Source organism: Polyodon spathula, chromosome 2 (assembly GCF_017654505.1).
Source record: "Polyodon spathula isolate WHYD16114869_AA chromosome 2, ASM1765450v1, whole genome shotgun sequence".
NCBI classification, from domain to species: domain Eukaryota; kingdom Metazoa; phylum Chordata; class Actinopteri; order Acipenseriformes; family Polyodontidae; genus Polyodon; species Polyodon spathula.
The window spans coordinates 62,754,429-62,770,376 of NC_054535.1; the positions used below are offsets into that span (position 1 = coordinate 62,754,429).

Genomic DNA, 15,948 nt, shown 5'->3' on the forward strand with positions numbered 1-15,948 from the left:
ATATATAGCTCTCTTATTTAGCAAATAGAGTGAACAGCAACACTCACCAGCGTGCAGGACTAATCTTAGCCGACAGTCAGAGCACACCATATATATATATATATATATATATATATATATATATATATATATATAATATATATATATATATATACATTATATATTATATTGGGTTGTGATTTTTTAAATTTTTTTCAGATTTGTTTTGTATAAAACTATTTTGTATCGTGCTGTCCTTTTGCCTCTATTATATTGCACCATAAGGTAGGCTGCTGCACATAACTTGTTGGCAGAATACTTGGCCAGGTTATTCCAATCAGTTTTAGGTAATTGCTAAATAAGCAATAGTGTTTTTCTTCTTACTTAACAGATAGCTAATATTAGCTTTATTTGGTAGAATTGGTAGGCCAATTGAAATGAATTATAAGATCCATATATTTCCCTATCTCTACTAGCAGTCTATGGGTGTGAGTGGTTTATTTCTGTATCAGGCAGATTCTATGACATTTCACTAAAATTAGAACAAGTGAATTGGTTAATAATCAGCAATTACTTATTGATTAATGAATTCAATCTGTGTCTAATGTTAAGGTGTCTCTTAAATGTTTCTCTGCTACAGGGCAAGGGGGGTGTTTAAAAGCCGCAAGAGGTTTTGTTTTCTTTTAAATTTTGCTGGTTTTATTGTTTGACTGTCAGTTGGCTTGGATCTGGACTTGAGACCTGAATTTTTCAGACCTTTATTGGAAAGTTTTTTTTTTTTTTATTATTCTGTGCTTTTGCCAAGAAACTTGGGTTTTTTCACTTATTGTCAAGTGACTGAAACGCACAGGACTCAAAACTAACAACTGCATGATCTGTTGCTTGCATGTGATTCGCAAGTAATTCTGTAATGTGAATTATCTAAAAGGAAACAAAATCCGAAATATTTATTTGAATATATTTTATTGGTTTTCCTCTGCACTACTTTAAATGTACAGGTTGTTCCAGGTTTTGTGGCTACTGAGAATGTGTGGTAAAAATATGGCTGGTTTAATGTTTTGTTGTGGTGTTTGGCACTGGGAACAATATTTATTAATTACACTGTGTGCTATGTGTATTTATGCAAACTCTGCACATTGAAAATACACCATTTTGTTATAGTTCCACGTAACATCCTGTAATTTTCTTGGCTCTGCTACTCAGTCCTGATACCCTGGGTATTTACATTATTTTGGGGAAGTTATATTCATTTTCAGTCACTAATAGCTTTTGCTGTAGACTTTGCGTTCGGATTGCTGATCATCATAAGTCTCTATTACTTTTCTTTTGTTAATAGAGCCTATTCGTTTCATGTGAGTGCTGACGGCCAGATGCAGCCTGTGCCCTTCCCTCCTGATGCTCTGATTGGTCCAGGGATCCCACGGCATGCCCGTCAGATCAACACTTTGAATCACGGAGAGGTGGTGTGCGCAGTTACCATCAGCAATCCCACTAGACACGTGTATACTGGTGGCAAGGGCTGTGTGAAGGTCTGGGACATCAGCCACCCTGGCAACAAGAGCCCAGTTTCTCAGCTGGACTGTCTGGTAAGACCTTGATAAGTGACATATTGATGTTTTTAGATGCCAGTTTTACATTTAGCAAAACCTTGCCTCCCAGTAGAAAGGTGATGCCCGTTATATTAGATATATTGTAAAAGCTGAAGATATGGTGTTATACATAAGCAATGGTCATAGCGGAGAGAATTTGAGATTTCCGTGACTGAACGAGTTGTGTTACTTCCTCAATATATCTTAGTATAAATGCAAAGCCATGTTTTCATTGTTGTGCTGTTTTGTTTCTTTGCAATGTAATTTGTAAAACATGTATATAATAGACAAAAGTGAATCACTGACTGACAGTTAGAATATTGTTATGTTCATAATATATGGAACTACTGATTAAAACATTGATTATAAAAATTTACCATTTATGTGTATTGTTCTATGGTTTATAGTAGGATCCAGTAACACAGTGCGTAAGTCAGACAAGTCCAGTGCATAGTAGGAGGGGTAGATCAAGAGATCTACAAGTGCAGTCTAAACAGGTGGAAGGCAGTGACAGACAAAACAGTCCTGAAGTTCTCTGATAGCTGGTTCCACCACAGAGGGGTTAGGGAAGAGAAGGAGTGGGCATGGGAGGATGGAGAGTGGAGGGAATGCATGACCAATCAGCCTGTAGAGGAGGAGCAGAGAAGGCAAGGGGGGGGGGGGTTAAGGAGACACAAGGGATTGGAGGTAGGAGGGGGCAGTGGTGGAGAGTGGTAGGCAAGACAGAAGTCTTGAAGTGAATGTGAGCAGAGTTAGGTAGCCAGTAGAGGGTGCAAAGCATAATGGGTAGCATGAGAGTAGTGAGGTTGGGAGAATACAAGATGAGCGGCAGAATTTTGAATGAGCTAAAGGGAGCATAGCCAAAGCAGGGAGACCAGAAAGGAAAGAGTTACAGTACTCCAATTTGAAGTTGAGTGGAATAAGTAGTGAGAAAAGGATTTGGTAAACATTGCTAAGAAAGAAGTGGCATGTGTGTGTCAGGGAAGAGATGTGTTGAGAGAAGGAGAGGGAGGGTCAGGAGTAATGAGGTGGAGATGGTGAGTCATAGTCAAGGGAGACCGATGGAGAGGTCAGAGGAGGAAAGTAGAGGAGGTCAGATTTAGAGAAGATGAGTTTGAGTTGGTGTGAATGTGTCCAAGGTGGGGGTCGAAGGAGGGAAAGGAGAGGAAGATCTGGGCATCATCAGCATAAAGGTGGTAGGAGAAGCCAAACGAGGAGATGAGATTACCTGGAGAGTGGGGTGTATTGAACAGGAGTCATCCCAGGACCGATCATTGAGGTAAACCTGTAGGGAGGGGGCTAGGAGAAGAGAGAGCCACACCGGGAAACCAAAAAGGAATGGTTAGAGATGGGAGGGAAAAGAGCATTGCCTGAGATCCCCAGGTCAAAGAGAGGAAAGGAGAACAGCATGATCGACAGTGTCAAAGGCAGAGGAGAGGTCAAGGAATATTAGAATGGAGAGGAGAGTCAAATATAGTTGGAAAATCAAAATAGGTTAATTTTGACATGCACCCAACAGGTAAATGCCATGCTGTGCAGAGAATGTAGAAAATGTTTAAACACTTCCCTAATAAAGGAGGGAAAACAATACTTTCATGGATTTATGCACGCCTGTTAATATTATTTTTTTTTTTTTTTTCCACATGAGTAATCTGTTAATGGCTCCTGTCTCCACAGAACAGAGATAACTACATCCGTTCCTGCAGATTGCTCCCTGACGGGCGCACCTTGATTGTCGGCGGGGAGGCCAGCACGTTATCCATCTGGGACCTGGCGGCTCCCACCCCACGCATTAAGGCAGAGTTGACATCGTCGGCTCCTGCCTGCTATGCTCTGGCCATCAGTCCTGATTCCAAGGTCTGCTTCTCCTGCTGCAGTGACGGCAACATCGCAGTCTGGGATCTGCACAACCAGACACTAGTCAGGTGAGACCCTCTACATCACGAGGAATGGGAGAAATTTTGTCACACTTGATAAGATGATAACTCCTTCACATAGTTAAATTCTGAGGTTGGTACTACATGCTTGCCCTAATCCTGGTTTAACCCTTTGCAGTTGACATTACAGTTTTCCCTTTACAGTCCAATGTCGGACCCTGTCCGACATCATCAAAAAGACGTAAAGCACAGGTCTATAGTTGCTTTTTCTCTGGAAAAAGCCGAGAAAAACTTTCATTGGCCGAGTGAGACCGACAGGAGCCAAATGAAACCGAAAAAAAGGGGCGTATCTCATAGCTCCATCCACTACAGAGATAACACGGACATAACAAAGGAGGTAGCTACTTCTGCATCCAGCGCTCAAAGAATATCACGGACATTTGCAGAGCTTTTTGGGAGATGTTACAGTAATAAAATAATGACTTGGATCGCATTATTGAGGAGTTTGGTGTTAAAACGAGAGATCAGGAGAGGATTTGTCAGTATGCACGTCTATAAAGAGATATGTGATAAATACAGCGAACAAGGAGAGGCATGGCTGTAGATACAGTACTAAGTGTCCTTTTGCGATTCAATACCTTTTGAACCTGTTTTACATAAAATAAATAACGTGTGTGAAAATAAATTGGACCCAACGCGCCTGACAAGTGCTGAATAAATGGACTGCAAGGGTTAAGGAGGTCCTTTTATTCATGTCATTTTTTGTTTCTTGTTTTTGCAGCTACTTTTGTTTCCTTTTAAATTATCTCTTACTTGTTCACAAAGCAGACATCACCTTGCTTATATAACATAACAGTTGTCATTAGTATTTTCGATGTCACACAAGGTAGGATACATATTGTGGTGTTTTGCAGTGCTTCACAGATGGGAGCTGGCCATGTGCCTACATGTCGGGGCTAGCCAGGTATCAAGTTGGTTGACCTCTTCAGCCTCTCTTGTTTCTGGGAAAAGTACATCCTATGTTTTTTTTGTTGTTTTTTTTTTTTTTTTTTTTTGTCAAGACGTTTTTGTAAGCCGAATTAGCCAGTGACCTGGCATGTAAATTGATGCTCAAGAATCATTGACAATTCTGCATTGTCCTAGTAGGTCTTCCCATCTGTCATTATTCTTTTAACACTTGGCTTAAACAATTTAACAGATCTACTTTATTGTCTGCTGTGCGCACACATTTAATTGCGCTGACACTGCTTGAAACATTTTGTCCTTAATGGCCCGTCAAACTGGGAAGTACCTTTAATTCTTAATAGGCCTCTATTGTCCTTTAGACAGAGAATATATTTGTTCACTGTCCTTTTTAAAACTAACCAAAATAAATATGGCGTCTTCTTGGGTTACAGTACTGTAGATGGCCCAATATTTATATATATATATATTTAATTTATATCACTGCTTCTCAATTTAAAGAATAATGAAATGTATTGAGCTCCGATCTTTTTACTTAAAGGAGATATACATTTGTTGTAGTTTATATTTCTTGAAATTTTGTTTTGTTTTATTGGGATCAGGCAATTCCAGGGCCACACGGATGGAGCTAGCTGTATTGATATTTCCAATGATGGCACCAAGCTGTGGACAGGAGGCTTGGACAACACAGTCAGGTCCTGGGACCTCCGAGAAGGGAGGCAGCTACAGCAACATGACTTCACTTCCCAGGTACATGTACCCAGTAGCCTGAGCTGTTCATTCAGTTTCCATATACCCAGGACTTGAGATTTTAGGTTTTAAACGATAACTGAAGAAACACCCCTCAAGACCAATTCTTAGAATTTTTTTAGACCAGTAAACCTGGGATTCAGTAATATTTTGAATAATGTTAATCATTCACTACTCCTTTCTACATAAATAAAATATCTTTGAGAAGGCAGGCAGTGTGCTACTGAACAATCAGCAATTTTTGTGGACCAAGTTATAATAGAAGACTTGTGACTGGGCTTTAAAAAAAAAAAAATTCTTGTTTAAGACCAATAAATTCAAAACCAGTATTTACTTTAAAGTTAGGTTAAGCATATTTATATTTACAAAATTTAATAATTCATGTAAAATATAAAACATTAATAAAACATCAGGGATTACAACTAATAAATTAAAAATACTGTTTAAAGGCTAGTAAGTCAATTGGTGATTTTTTTTTATTTTTTTTTTTTTTTTTTTTTGTGTGAGTGCAAGACGGGAGTAAAACAAATAATAATGACGTCTCGGATTTCACTCAATTTTCATGGTCTGTGTCAGAGAGGGGGAATGTGCAGAAGTGTCTTTTGTGTGTTTTTTTTTCTGTAGTGTTTACAAACCGCTAGATAGACATTATTTGAAGTAAGTGAGTGAGTATATTGACTGATTCCCCAGTTTTGTTTTCATTTAGAGAGCGGTTTATTATTATTTACACTAGTGTAGCTTGTAATGTTATATTCTTCTCCACGGACATTTCTTACATTTCCATAGAAATCTTAGTATTTTATGAAGATTTGTATAAGATCCACATTTTTGACAATTGAGACCATTTGTTTTTGTGTCCTAAAAGACAAGTTTTTTTTTTTTTTTCTGTCTTCCAGTTCATTTAATTGTTGTTAATCGAAATTGGCATGTCTACTTACTAATTTCTGGATTTTTTGTATTGCTGGTTATTGGTCACTCAGTTTTATAATTACTATAAAGGACCAAAGAAACAAACTTTAGTTTGCGTCCAAACAAACTCAGTCCCTTTGCTCGCAGATATGTGTGAACAGCAAGCACACTGATACATTGTTTCAAACTAAACGAACCAGACCATTTGAAACAGACCCAGAGTGAATGCAGCCTAACGTCAGATGAGTAAATTGATTTAATTGAAACATGCAAAAGTAAGTAATTATACAGGGTGATTCGAAAGTAAGTTTACCACATGAGATATGGTGCGCTGATGTGGTAAACTTGCTTCCTAATCACCCTGTATTTATTTTTGATGACTTGAATTTTACATTGTCATTGAAAAGGTCCACCAGAAAGCGGAGCTGAGATGATGATACGATGTTCTCTTTCAGCAGAACAGAAGTAAAAAAGAAAATAATAATAATAATAATAATAAATTATGTGTCAGAGAGGGGTGGATAATTGTGTGTCTTTCTGTGGCGTTTTACAAACCGCTAAAAATACAATATTTTAAGTGACAAAGTCGGGGTGAATGAGTATAAAGAGCTTTTTTTTATTATTTTCTTTCTGCGTTGCTATTTTCCAGTTCATTTAATTGTTCATCCAGATCTGCATATCTACTTACTATGTTTGGGATTTTTTGCTAGTAATTGGTCACTTAAGTTTTCTAGTTACTGTAAATCTCTAAATGTAAACAAGATGGCTACTGTACTTTAAATTCGAAAAACGCAGTAATATGTGATTTCGAACAGCTGAGACCTTGCTCGTCAAATCAGTTAACAAAACACAGTAGAACTAACTTACAAGGCTTTCCTGACCGGTGGTCCTACCAAGATAAAATAAAAATAAACTTGACATAGTCCAGGAAGTTAAGTTCAAAATTCATTATTAAACACATAATCCATAAGTTAGTTTATTTTATTTTTTAATGATAATTGCTTGGCTGTTAATTTGTTGAGCACACTGTTAGAGTTTTGTAAATAAAAAAAAGTGAATTACAGTAGCAAAATAGAGACAATTTAGCAAATTTTACTTTTTCTATCCGGGACAACCAATTAAGATTGGGAATTGCACTTTTCCCAGGACACATGGTAACCCCAGTACAAAGTCTTAATTTTATGGTTGACCTTTTTTTTCTTAATCATTAATTTCTTAAGTTTTGACAGTTTTAACAGTAAGAAACAAACACTAAAAACCACAATGTTTTCTGTCTAAAATAACAAAGACATAGCAATAAAATCCACAAAGCCCGGAATGGAAAAGTAAAACATGCAACTGTACATAGGAGGTTACGTGAAAAGGTCGCAACTCAGTCCTTCAATCCGCTCCGACCAGTGCCCATGTTTTCCAGTTCTCCAACACCACAGAGTTTGAGCCCGCCAACATTGTGAAGCTTGCACATCACACAGCTGTATTACCTGCATGATTGGGTTGCCCATGTCAGACAGACAGACAGACAGGCATCTCACGGGCTGACAAAAGGAAACCTGAGAGTCCCGATAAATCAAGCATGCTTAAAGGACACGGGTATCCGTGTCCCTGAGAGCTTTGGGTTCTGTCACATTTGCTCAGCCAAGTCTTGATTACTTCTGCATCAATCCATGTATCTGAGTTGAGCTACTATAAATTTACTGACGTATACTAATGCATGCAAATTGCTGAATGGTACCTTTTGATTTTATCATTGCAGATATTTTCTTTGGGATACTGCCCTACAGGAGAATGGCTGGCTGTGGGGATGGAGAACAGTAATGTAGAGGTGTTGCACGTCACAAAACCGGACAAATACCAGTTACATCTCCACGAGAGCTGTGTGCTGTCACTCAAATTTGCCCATTGTGGTGAGGATATTTTCAAATGTATTTTAAAAATGTGTTCAACTTTTCAGATTTAATGGGAATGTAGCCCCTGTGACTTCACTTATTGTACGTCTTAGATATAGGGCAGTCTCAAAATCTTGCTACAGAAAGCTTTACCATTCAGCATCAGGCATAAATGGTTTATGGATTTCTATGAAATACTTCATGAAATTGTCATAAAATACCTGCAACATTTTTCCTGGTTCCCACAAGTGTCTAGTTTTAGTAGAACATAAACCTGTAATGCTATTCTGTACAGCTGTGTGAGTCATAGCTCTTTGTCCTTGTACATTTAAGAATTGAATGAATCTCCATATCTGTATTCATTTTAATGCTAATTCATTATCAACTCGTTTTCTCAGCATTGCAATGCCCCTAATGCCATATTTTCTCATTTTCAGTATTAATTAGCATTTTTCAAAATTATGGATTGCAATTGCTACTCCAGAGACACAGTTATAGGCCTAGAACTGAAACCTTTCCAATCTGATCTGCTGTACTCAGTTTCTTTATTCGGTAATTAATTGTTTTTTTTTTCATTGTTTTTACAGGTAAATGGTTTGTGAGCACTGGGAAAGATAACTTGCTGAATGCTTGGAGGACACCATATGGAGCCAGCATATTCCAGGTAGAAACCTTTAAAACTGCAGGTTAAATAATCTAATGGAGTAACAGTGGGGACAGAATGTGTGTTGCAATGATTCAATTTAGGATATCTCTCTCTAGTCACAAGTTAAATTATTTTCCCATTGTAGCTGGTCAAAATGAGAGCAGTTTATGTAGAGACACCTTCTCTTCTGGCATGGGCTAATGTGCAGCTGTGGGGGTTAAGAGATAATGACAGAGGGGGTGCTGTAAGTCAGGAAAGCTGCATCTTGTCAGATTGTTGGGTGACTTTGAGTCAGTGTCGCGATCAACAGCTTAATGACAAAGTAGTAAAAGAAGTAAGTAGCAGGAATCTTGGATAGGTAAATTCAAGGCGCAGAAATGTGAGAAGATAATTAGTTTGTCAGTTGCCAACACAATGGCAGACAAAGTTGAAAACACCACTTGCAGTTTGTAGTATGGTCACAATAAAAGCTAACCGTATTAAATGTTGCTATCAAACTAAAACAAATTGGTGGTGGTGGTGGGGGGGTGGTAAGGATTTTTGTTAAATAAAATACCTGCCAAAATTTGAAACTGTAGAATGTATTTCAAACTACCATATTCCTTCGAATTTAACCCTTTGCAGTCCATTTATTCAGCGTTTGTCAGGCGCGTCAGGTCCAATTTATTTTCACACGCGCTATTTATTTTACACGCACTGTTTTAATCTCTCCCCCCCTCCCAAGAGTAAAACAGGTTTAAAAGGCACTGCATGGCAAAAGAACATCAGTACTGCATCTCAGCCCCCACCCCTTGCTTGCTGTATTTCACATACCTCTTTATAGTTGTCCGGCTGATAAATCCTCTCCTGATCACTCGTTTTATCACGAAACTCCTCAATAATGTGATCCAAGTTATTATTTTATTACTATAACATCTCAAAAAGCTCTGCAAATGTCAATGATATTCTTTGAACACTGGATGCGGAAGCTGCTATCTCCTTTATTTCCATGTTATCTCTGTGGTGCAGAGGCTATGTATATTGCTCAGATATGCCCCCCCCCCCCCCCCTTTTTTTTTGGCTTCATTCAGCTCCTATCAGTCTCACTTGGCCATTGAAAGGTTTTCTCTGCTTTTTCCTTAGAGAAAACATCTAGAGACATGTGCTTTATGTCTTTTGGATGATGTCGGATTGGAAAAGGAAAATTTTAATGTCGGACCTGGTCCGATATAGGAAACTAATTTTTCTTCTCAAAAATGGCCTGCGTCTTAATATGGTGATGTGTGTAGTAAAATCGCCAACAAAAGACATGACTGCCCGAGTGCACGAACAGGAATGTGACTGACTACCTGGAAAAAAGACTAACAAATGTTGCTGCCCGAGCTTGAATCATCCATGACACAGCCAGCCATTTTCAAAGAAGCAGGACTCGTTGACTGGGAGATGTCATGCAATAAAGAGGAGTCCTCCAACTCAGAGGATGATGACGAGGATAGATTTGTTATTGTTACAGTCATGTTAATTTACCAGTATACAATATGCTTTATCAATGCAAAAAAGAGTATTCCTTTGTATAAATGGCTCTTTTATTGGTAATTGAGGTTGTGTCTGTAAATGTCTTTTACAGATACGTATTTTATTTGATTTATTTTTCCTCAATTTGAGGGTGGGAAATCTGGGCTGCACCTCAAATTTGAAGGAATACGGTATGTAAAATCGATCACGGAAAAGCTGAGATGGTCTAATTTTAAATGTCCAGCTCATGTATATTATTGCCAAAATGATGAGGATTCAGGGCAGGTAATGGGAAAATGTAATAATAAATATTTTTTCAGCAGACCTGAATAAGATTTGGTCAAATGAGTCCAGTGAGGCAGCTCAAAGCTTTACTTGCTACCAGAAACATTTCACTTTTTGCAATCTGAATACATTCTTTGAACACTTGACAGACCACGGACCCTGTTCTATAAACTAATAAACCATTTTTAAAAAGTTTCAAGATCTGCAAACTTAATTTAATAAGTCAAAATGGACTTTAAAAAATGAAATGTTCTTTAAAACTCTTTATGAATGGGACACTGTTTCTGTAGAACGTATTTTCACAGTGGTACAACCCATTTTCGAACATAAACACTTTTTTTTTTCCCTGTGAAATTGTCAGTTTTCCAAATCTATAGTGTTGATAATGGACATTTGTTTCTTTGTGTTATCTTATTTTTATTGTATTTTTTTAATTGCTATTGCATGGCAGTATGTTAGTATGAACCCATCATATTGGATACTATTGGTTACTCCGTGTCTCCTCCTTGTTTTATTGGTCCAAACAATAGCTTGATTAACTAAGCAATGTAAGAGTACACCAAAAGTGATATCTGGAAATGCTATTTGGTCCGAGTCCTGTTGGAAGAAAGTCAGATGTATACGTTCCTGATGAGTTAGTCAGTAGTTCAGCACTGGTTACATAGAAGGGTCTGTTTCGTATTGTTCCGCTGTGAACTGGTCTACAGAGTCGGTCCCGGCAAGAGCCTTCTGCGACTGAAAAATGTTAGCCGATAGCAGATGGTTGGAATTTTGAACTTGGTGGGCCCTGTTTAAAAGATCACAACAGAGCTGGCACCCACATGGCCTTTTTTAATTTAATGGCCCTTTTGTACACCAAACTGAGCATAACTGAAGACACTGTAAATGTATGAGGAATGGATTATTACACTTGATGGTTTCTTGACAAGGTTCCATTAAATAAAACAAAACTAACGGCTGTTACATCCTATAGGTTTTTTTTTTCTTTGGACAACTTGATTAATATTTAGTTTAATTTGCAAAATTTGGCTAGACATTTTAATCCCTATAGAAGCAGACTTCAAAAACAGCGATTTTCAGCAGTTATTGAATATAAAAAGAAATGTTAACCATGTGTTGTGCAACTCCTAAAGGTTGTGAATTTGTTAACGGCTGTGTTCCATGAAGGTTGTCTGGTGAAATGGTGGCATTTCTCTCCAAGAAAAACAGTGACTTGTGTAATTTCTCATGCATTTGAAACCACTTAAAACTCTGGATCTGCCAAGAATGACAGATAATGCTTTGAGCACACTAGTGTTAAACAGCCTGATTTTCAGCGACCACTGAGAAAATATTCTATTAAATCATTAATTTTTGGCAGCATATTGTGGAGGGATTGATTTAACTCCGTCTGAAAAGGTCTGTTTATGTTTGTTCTCCTTGAAGAGCTGGAGAAAAAGATGAATCACTGATACATGAATATTTTATTTATTTGTATTACTTTTTTTTTTCTTTCTTCTCATTCCCAGTCAAAGGAATCGTCCTCCGTGCTTAGCTGCGATATCTCTGTGGATGATAAATACATTGTCACAGGCTCTGGGGACAAGAAGGCCACCGTCTATGAAGTTATTTATTAGATGGAGGATCTGAATACAAAGAGGACTCCTACAGAAGCACTTTGTTATATTTGATCTTTAAGACTATGTGAAGCAAAGATTTGTTGGGAAAAAAAAAAAAAAAAAAAACATCTGCTGCATTGACTTCAACTTATTTTACTACTATATTATGGATGTACAGTAAAGACTTGTGATACCAAATCTTCAAAGCAGAATTAACGGATAGAATGAACCAAGCTTACTTACAATGAACTGAGCACATTAACTATGTACAGCAGTTTATGCTATTTATTTTTAAGAATATTTTCTAACCAGTGTTTAAATGAAATTGGATGGAGCTGCTCGGCACGTCTGTTGAAATTAAAGGTATGTCTTATTCTCTGGGTAGCAGTAGTTTTTAAAAACCTGAATGTAATTACAGAACTTTTTTGTGTTAGTAGTTAGAGTTAATTACATGGATTAACATTGTGGTAAATTGCTGATTTACTCCCAATATATTTCTTTAAAAGCTTCTACTAAATCTCACTTTCTTAGAAATGAGGTGGCAGAATCAACAGGTAACAACTAGACTATCCCACAAAGAAAGTAAGATTTAAAAAAAAGGTTATTGGTGTAGTCACAATTTGTTCTGCATTTTGTGTTTTGTATTTCTTTTGCATATCATTGGGTTACACATGAGTAGTGTTCCGCATTTTCAGTTTTTGTCTTGAGCATTTGGACATGAACATTTGGGTAATCGCTGTGCTGACAGAAATAGTATCTATAGAAGGTATAAACATGACATCAGCACAAAACAAGCCAGGTTTTTTCACCTTGAAATCATAAAGATAAAAGAAAATTGACAGAACTGGGTGAATGATGGTGCAAGCCATCGGGAGATGCATTAAGAGTCACACTGGACATTTCCATCAGTGTGTTCCATAAGTTTACCAAAGCATCACCATTTTCTGTCAAATATTTACGATAAAGATTGGCAGTGTTTTAGCTGATGGACAGAGCCGCTGCACGAAGTCACCAATTCATACCTCTCTGCAGTCTGCAATCAACAGTGGCTGTCCAGCAAAGCTCAGCCTTCTGAAAAACTCATTAACACAGTTATTCTGCACTCTATTTTTATTAAAGCATGTGTAAAAGCTCCATAAACTGATTGCATATCTCTCAGTTCACTTTATTGTTTTATTTTAACATGATTTACGTTTTCTCCCCATTTCTCATCCACTAAAGAGATTATATTTCCATGCAAGTACTTCAGGTTAGTTTTTGATCAAGCTAGTAGTTACCACGTCTAGCAATTGCCACAATAATCAGACTTTGGCCAACATAATCCGGTGATAATGTGTTTGTGAAGTGATAGAGAAGTGAATGTTATTTGATCCTCTGACGTCTAAACGTCGGCTTTATCCTAGGATACAGTGTAGGGCTGCTTATTACAATGTCAGAGTCAAAATAAAACACCATTTTAATCAAAATATTGTGTATTTCCTAAAAAATAGTACGGGGAAAATATTGAAGAATAGACAAAAATCGGGTATAAATCAGTAAAATCCAACATCCTGTTAAAATAATAAATAAAATGTGTAAAATTCGGAATAAACCGGAAACGCAGAACACTACTCATGAGTAAATCTGTGTTAATAACACATTCTTTCTTTTTTGTTGCAGAAGGATGAAATTGTCTCCAGACTTGGGCAGGAAGTTCTGTTCTCTTGCAAAAGCCAGATATTTTTACAACATTCATTTGGAATTGAATGCTTTTGGATTACATTCCAGTTACTGAAGAACACGTACAAGTGAGTTACAGTGGAGGGGGAAAGGAATGCGGGTGAATTAGTTTTGACTCATCGTACTGATGCCCATGGTACTGAGACAACTACCCAGCACACCTTTTCTAGCCACAGAGATACAGCAGTCAGCGAAACTAGCAAGATGATTGTTGATGTCCCCCAGGTGTGGATTGTTGACTAATATTTCACAGTCCTTGCTTCGAAAATCCTTCCAACAGACACTACTTTGTGTGCCAGCTAAATGTAAATAGCAGTTTAGGACAGTTTTTGCGTTGAATGCTTAAAATAACCAATTCTGTGGATTTGCTGATGTACAGTGCCTTTGCTGCTATAGATCAAACCTTTAATATAGGTAATATATTGTATTGGTTTAGATGTACTCCATTTGGTATTAGAGTATAGAGACACAATATCCGGTTTACAATAGACAGTCTACTTGAGTTCTGGAAGTGGTAGCCAACTTTGTTCTGAGTTATTTGTGTTTTGTGTCATGAACAGTTTCAGAATACTGCAGTGTTTAAAGGGTTTTGATACTAACACTTGTGATTTGTATATATTTCTGTCAGCAATTTTCGTACAGATAATAGAGCGTGCAGTCAGATGTGAAACAGCACTGCAGATAACAAGTTTTGCAGGTTGTACAATTTCAGATTTCTTGTTTTGGAGGAAATTCAAAGTGAACTAAAGGTTTCACACTTTTTCTTTCTTCAGTGGAAAAAAATGTTAAATAACTTTGCAGCAACAGCTGTAAGCATGGGGACCTTGGCCAGAGATGAGTCATTTTTGTATTATTTATTGATTATAGTAATACATGGTTGCACATTTTAAAATAATTCAAATACAATCCTAATGTATACTTATGAGGAGCTGTTAGTTTGTGGATCTGTCATTTAAAATGACTTTTATACATCAGCTCCAGCTCAACACATTGATTTGTATCCTTTCTTGGCCAAGTTTCCAATGTACATAAAATACAGGATAATATAGCTTGCAGCAAATGAGCAATTGTTTTCACTCTAAGGAAATGCGTATTCTTCCCAATTTGATCCATCGTCCCATTACATTTTAACATAAATATTTGGGTATTTTAAGTTTGTTTTCTGCAAAATAGCTGTGAAGACAACCAAGCCCCTTTTTAAAAGTGCTTTCTGTCATATAAAGAAGAATGGCATGGCTCCAATAAAACGTAGTGTATGTCTCTCCACTGACAATATATGGGAACCTTGTTTTCTATTATCTCTCTGCCTGCCTTATTTAAATGTGAACAATATTCAGTTTAATAATCCATTGGAAAATGTAAAGTGAACACCGTATTTTAATTTGTTTTTAACCTGAATTCCTAGGACTGGATGCCGTTCTGCTTTTTATAAGGTAAAGTCAATTATTATTGGCCAAAAATAAGCAGATTAAAAATAAGTAAACCTGTTAACTACAGATTGAGTTAAAAAAAAAATAAAATAAATCATGTGCTGTTCTATTTTGCAATGCTTTTTAAATAATGTTTCTTAGAAATGGTTTCTGCAGATGCCCGACAGTCCATCTAATGTACAAAGCACCCAATTGCCCATTTTTTTAATTGCATATTTTGATTGGTTTGTCTAACATTTTTAGATTAGAGGATGCTTTGTATCAACATCAGTTATTTTAACTATTTTCCAAGAACACAAATTGACAAGAAGGGGTTGCTTTGGTACTGGATAGTTGTTCTATGTACAATTTTATACAAACAGTGAAACATTTATGCTGTAAAAAATGAAAAACTACCTGTTGCTAGGTGTTGGTGTTTCTTTAATACAAAATGTGTCTGTCTAAATTTTATTAAAAAACCTCTATGGCGTTGCATTGAATGTTTTATAATTTCAGGTATCTTGTGGTTTGTTTGCCTTATTTCACATATTTTTACGCTTCTTTGGCCAGTACACTAGGAAAGTGAATTTGTCCCCACCCAATTAAAAACCTCTCATGTCATTAACCACCCTGATGCTTCCCTAGTGACTGACATGCTTTGAAGACAGTGACTTTGAAATGAAAATGTATGAACGGTAAATCGTATCAGTGTAACACTTCCATTTTGGAAATGTAAGCCTGCTTTTTCATGATATTGATAGCTTGGTATTTTATAGATTTGCCAACTTATAACAGGGAGCTATTGTAACTTTTACATAGTCATGTCTGCATAGAAAAAGCTTCA

The 15,948-nt window shown here is 37.0% G+C and overlaps 1 protein-coding gene across 2 annotated transcripts in view; it reads left to right on the forward strand.

The window, feature by feature from the left end:
* LOC121299012 (transducin-like enhancer protein 4) overlaps positions 1–15,599 on the forward strand; it is a 99,491-nt gene extending 83,892 nt beyond the window's left edge. For both annotated transcript variants that reach the window (XM_041226444.1, XM_041226454.1), the window contains exons 15-21: positions 1,316–1,565; positions 3,246–3,493; positions 5,011–5,158; positions 7,821–7,971; positions 8,541–8,617; positions 11,887–12,339; positions 13,636–15,599. In XM_041226444.1, the coding sequence (XP_041082378.1) occupies positions 1,316–1,565; positions 3,246–3,493; positions 5,011–5,158; positions 7,821–7,971; positions 8,541–8,617; positions 11,887–11,994 (982 nt within the window). In that variant the 3' untranslated portion in view covers positions 11,995–12,339; positions 13,636–15,599. The remainder of the gene's footprint in view (positions 1–1,315; positions 1,566–3,245; positions 3,494–5,010; positions 5,159–7,820; positions 7,972–8,540; positions 8,618–11,886; positions 12,340–13,635) is intronic.
* The last annotated feature ends 349 nt before the right edge of the window (positions 15,600–15,948 follow it).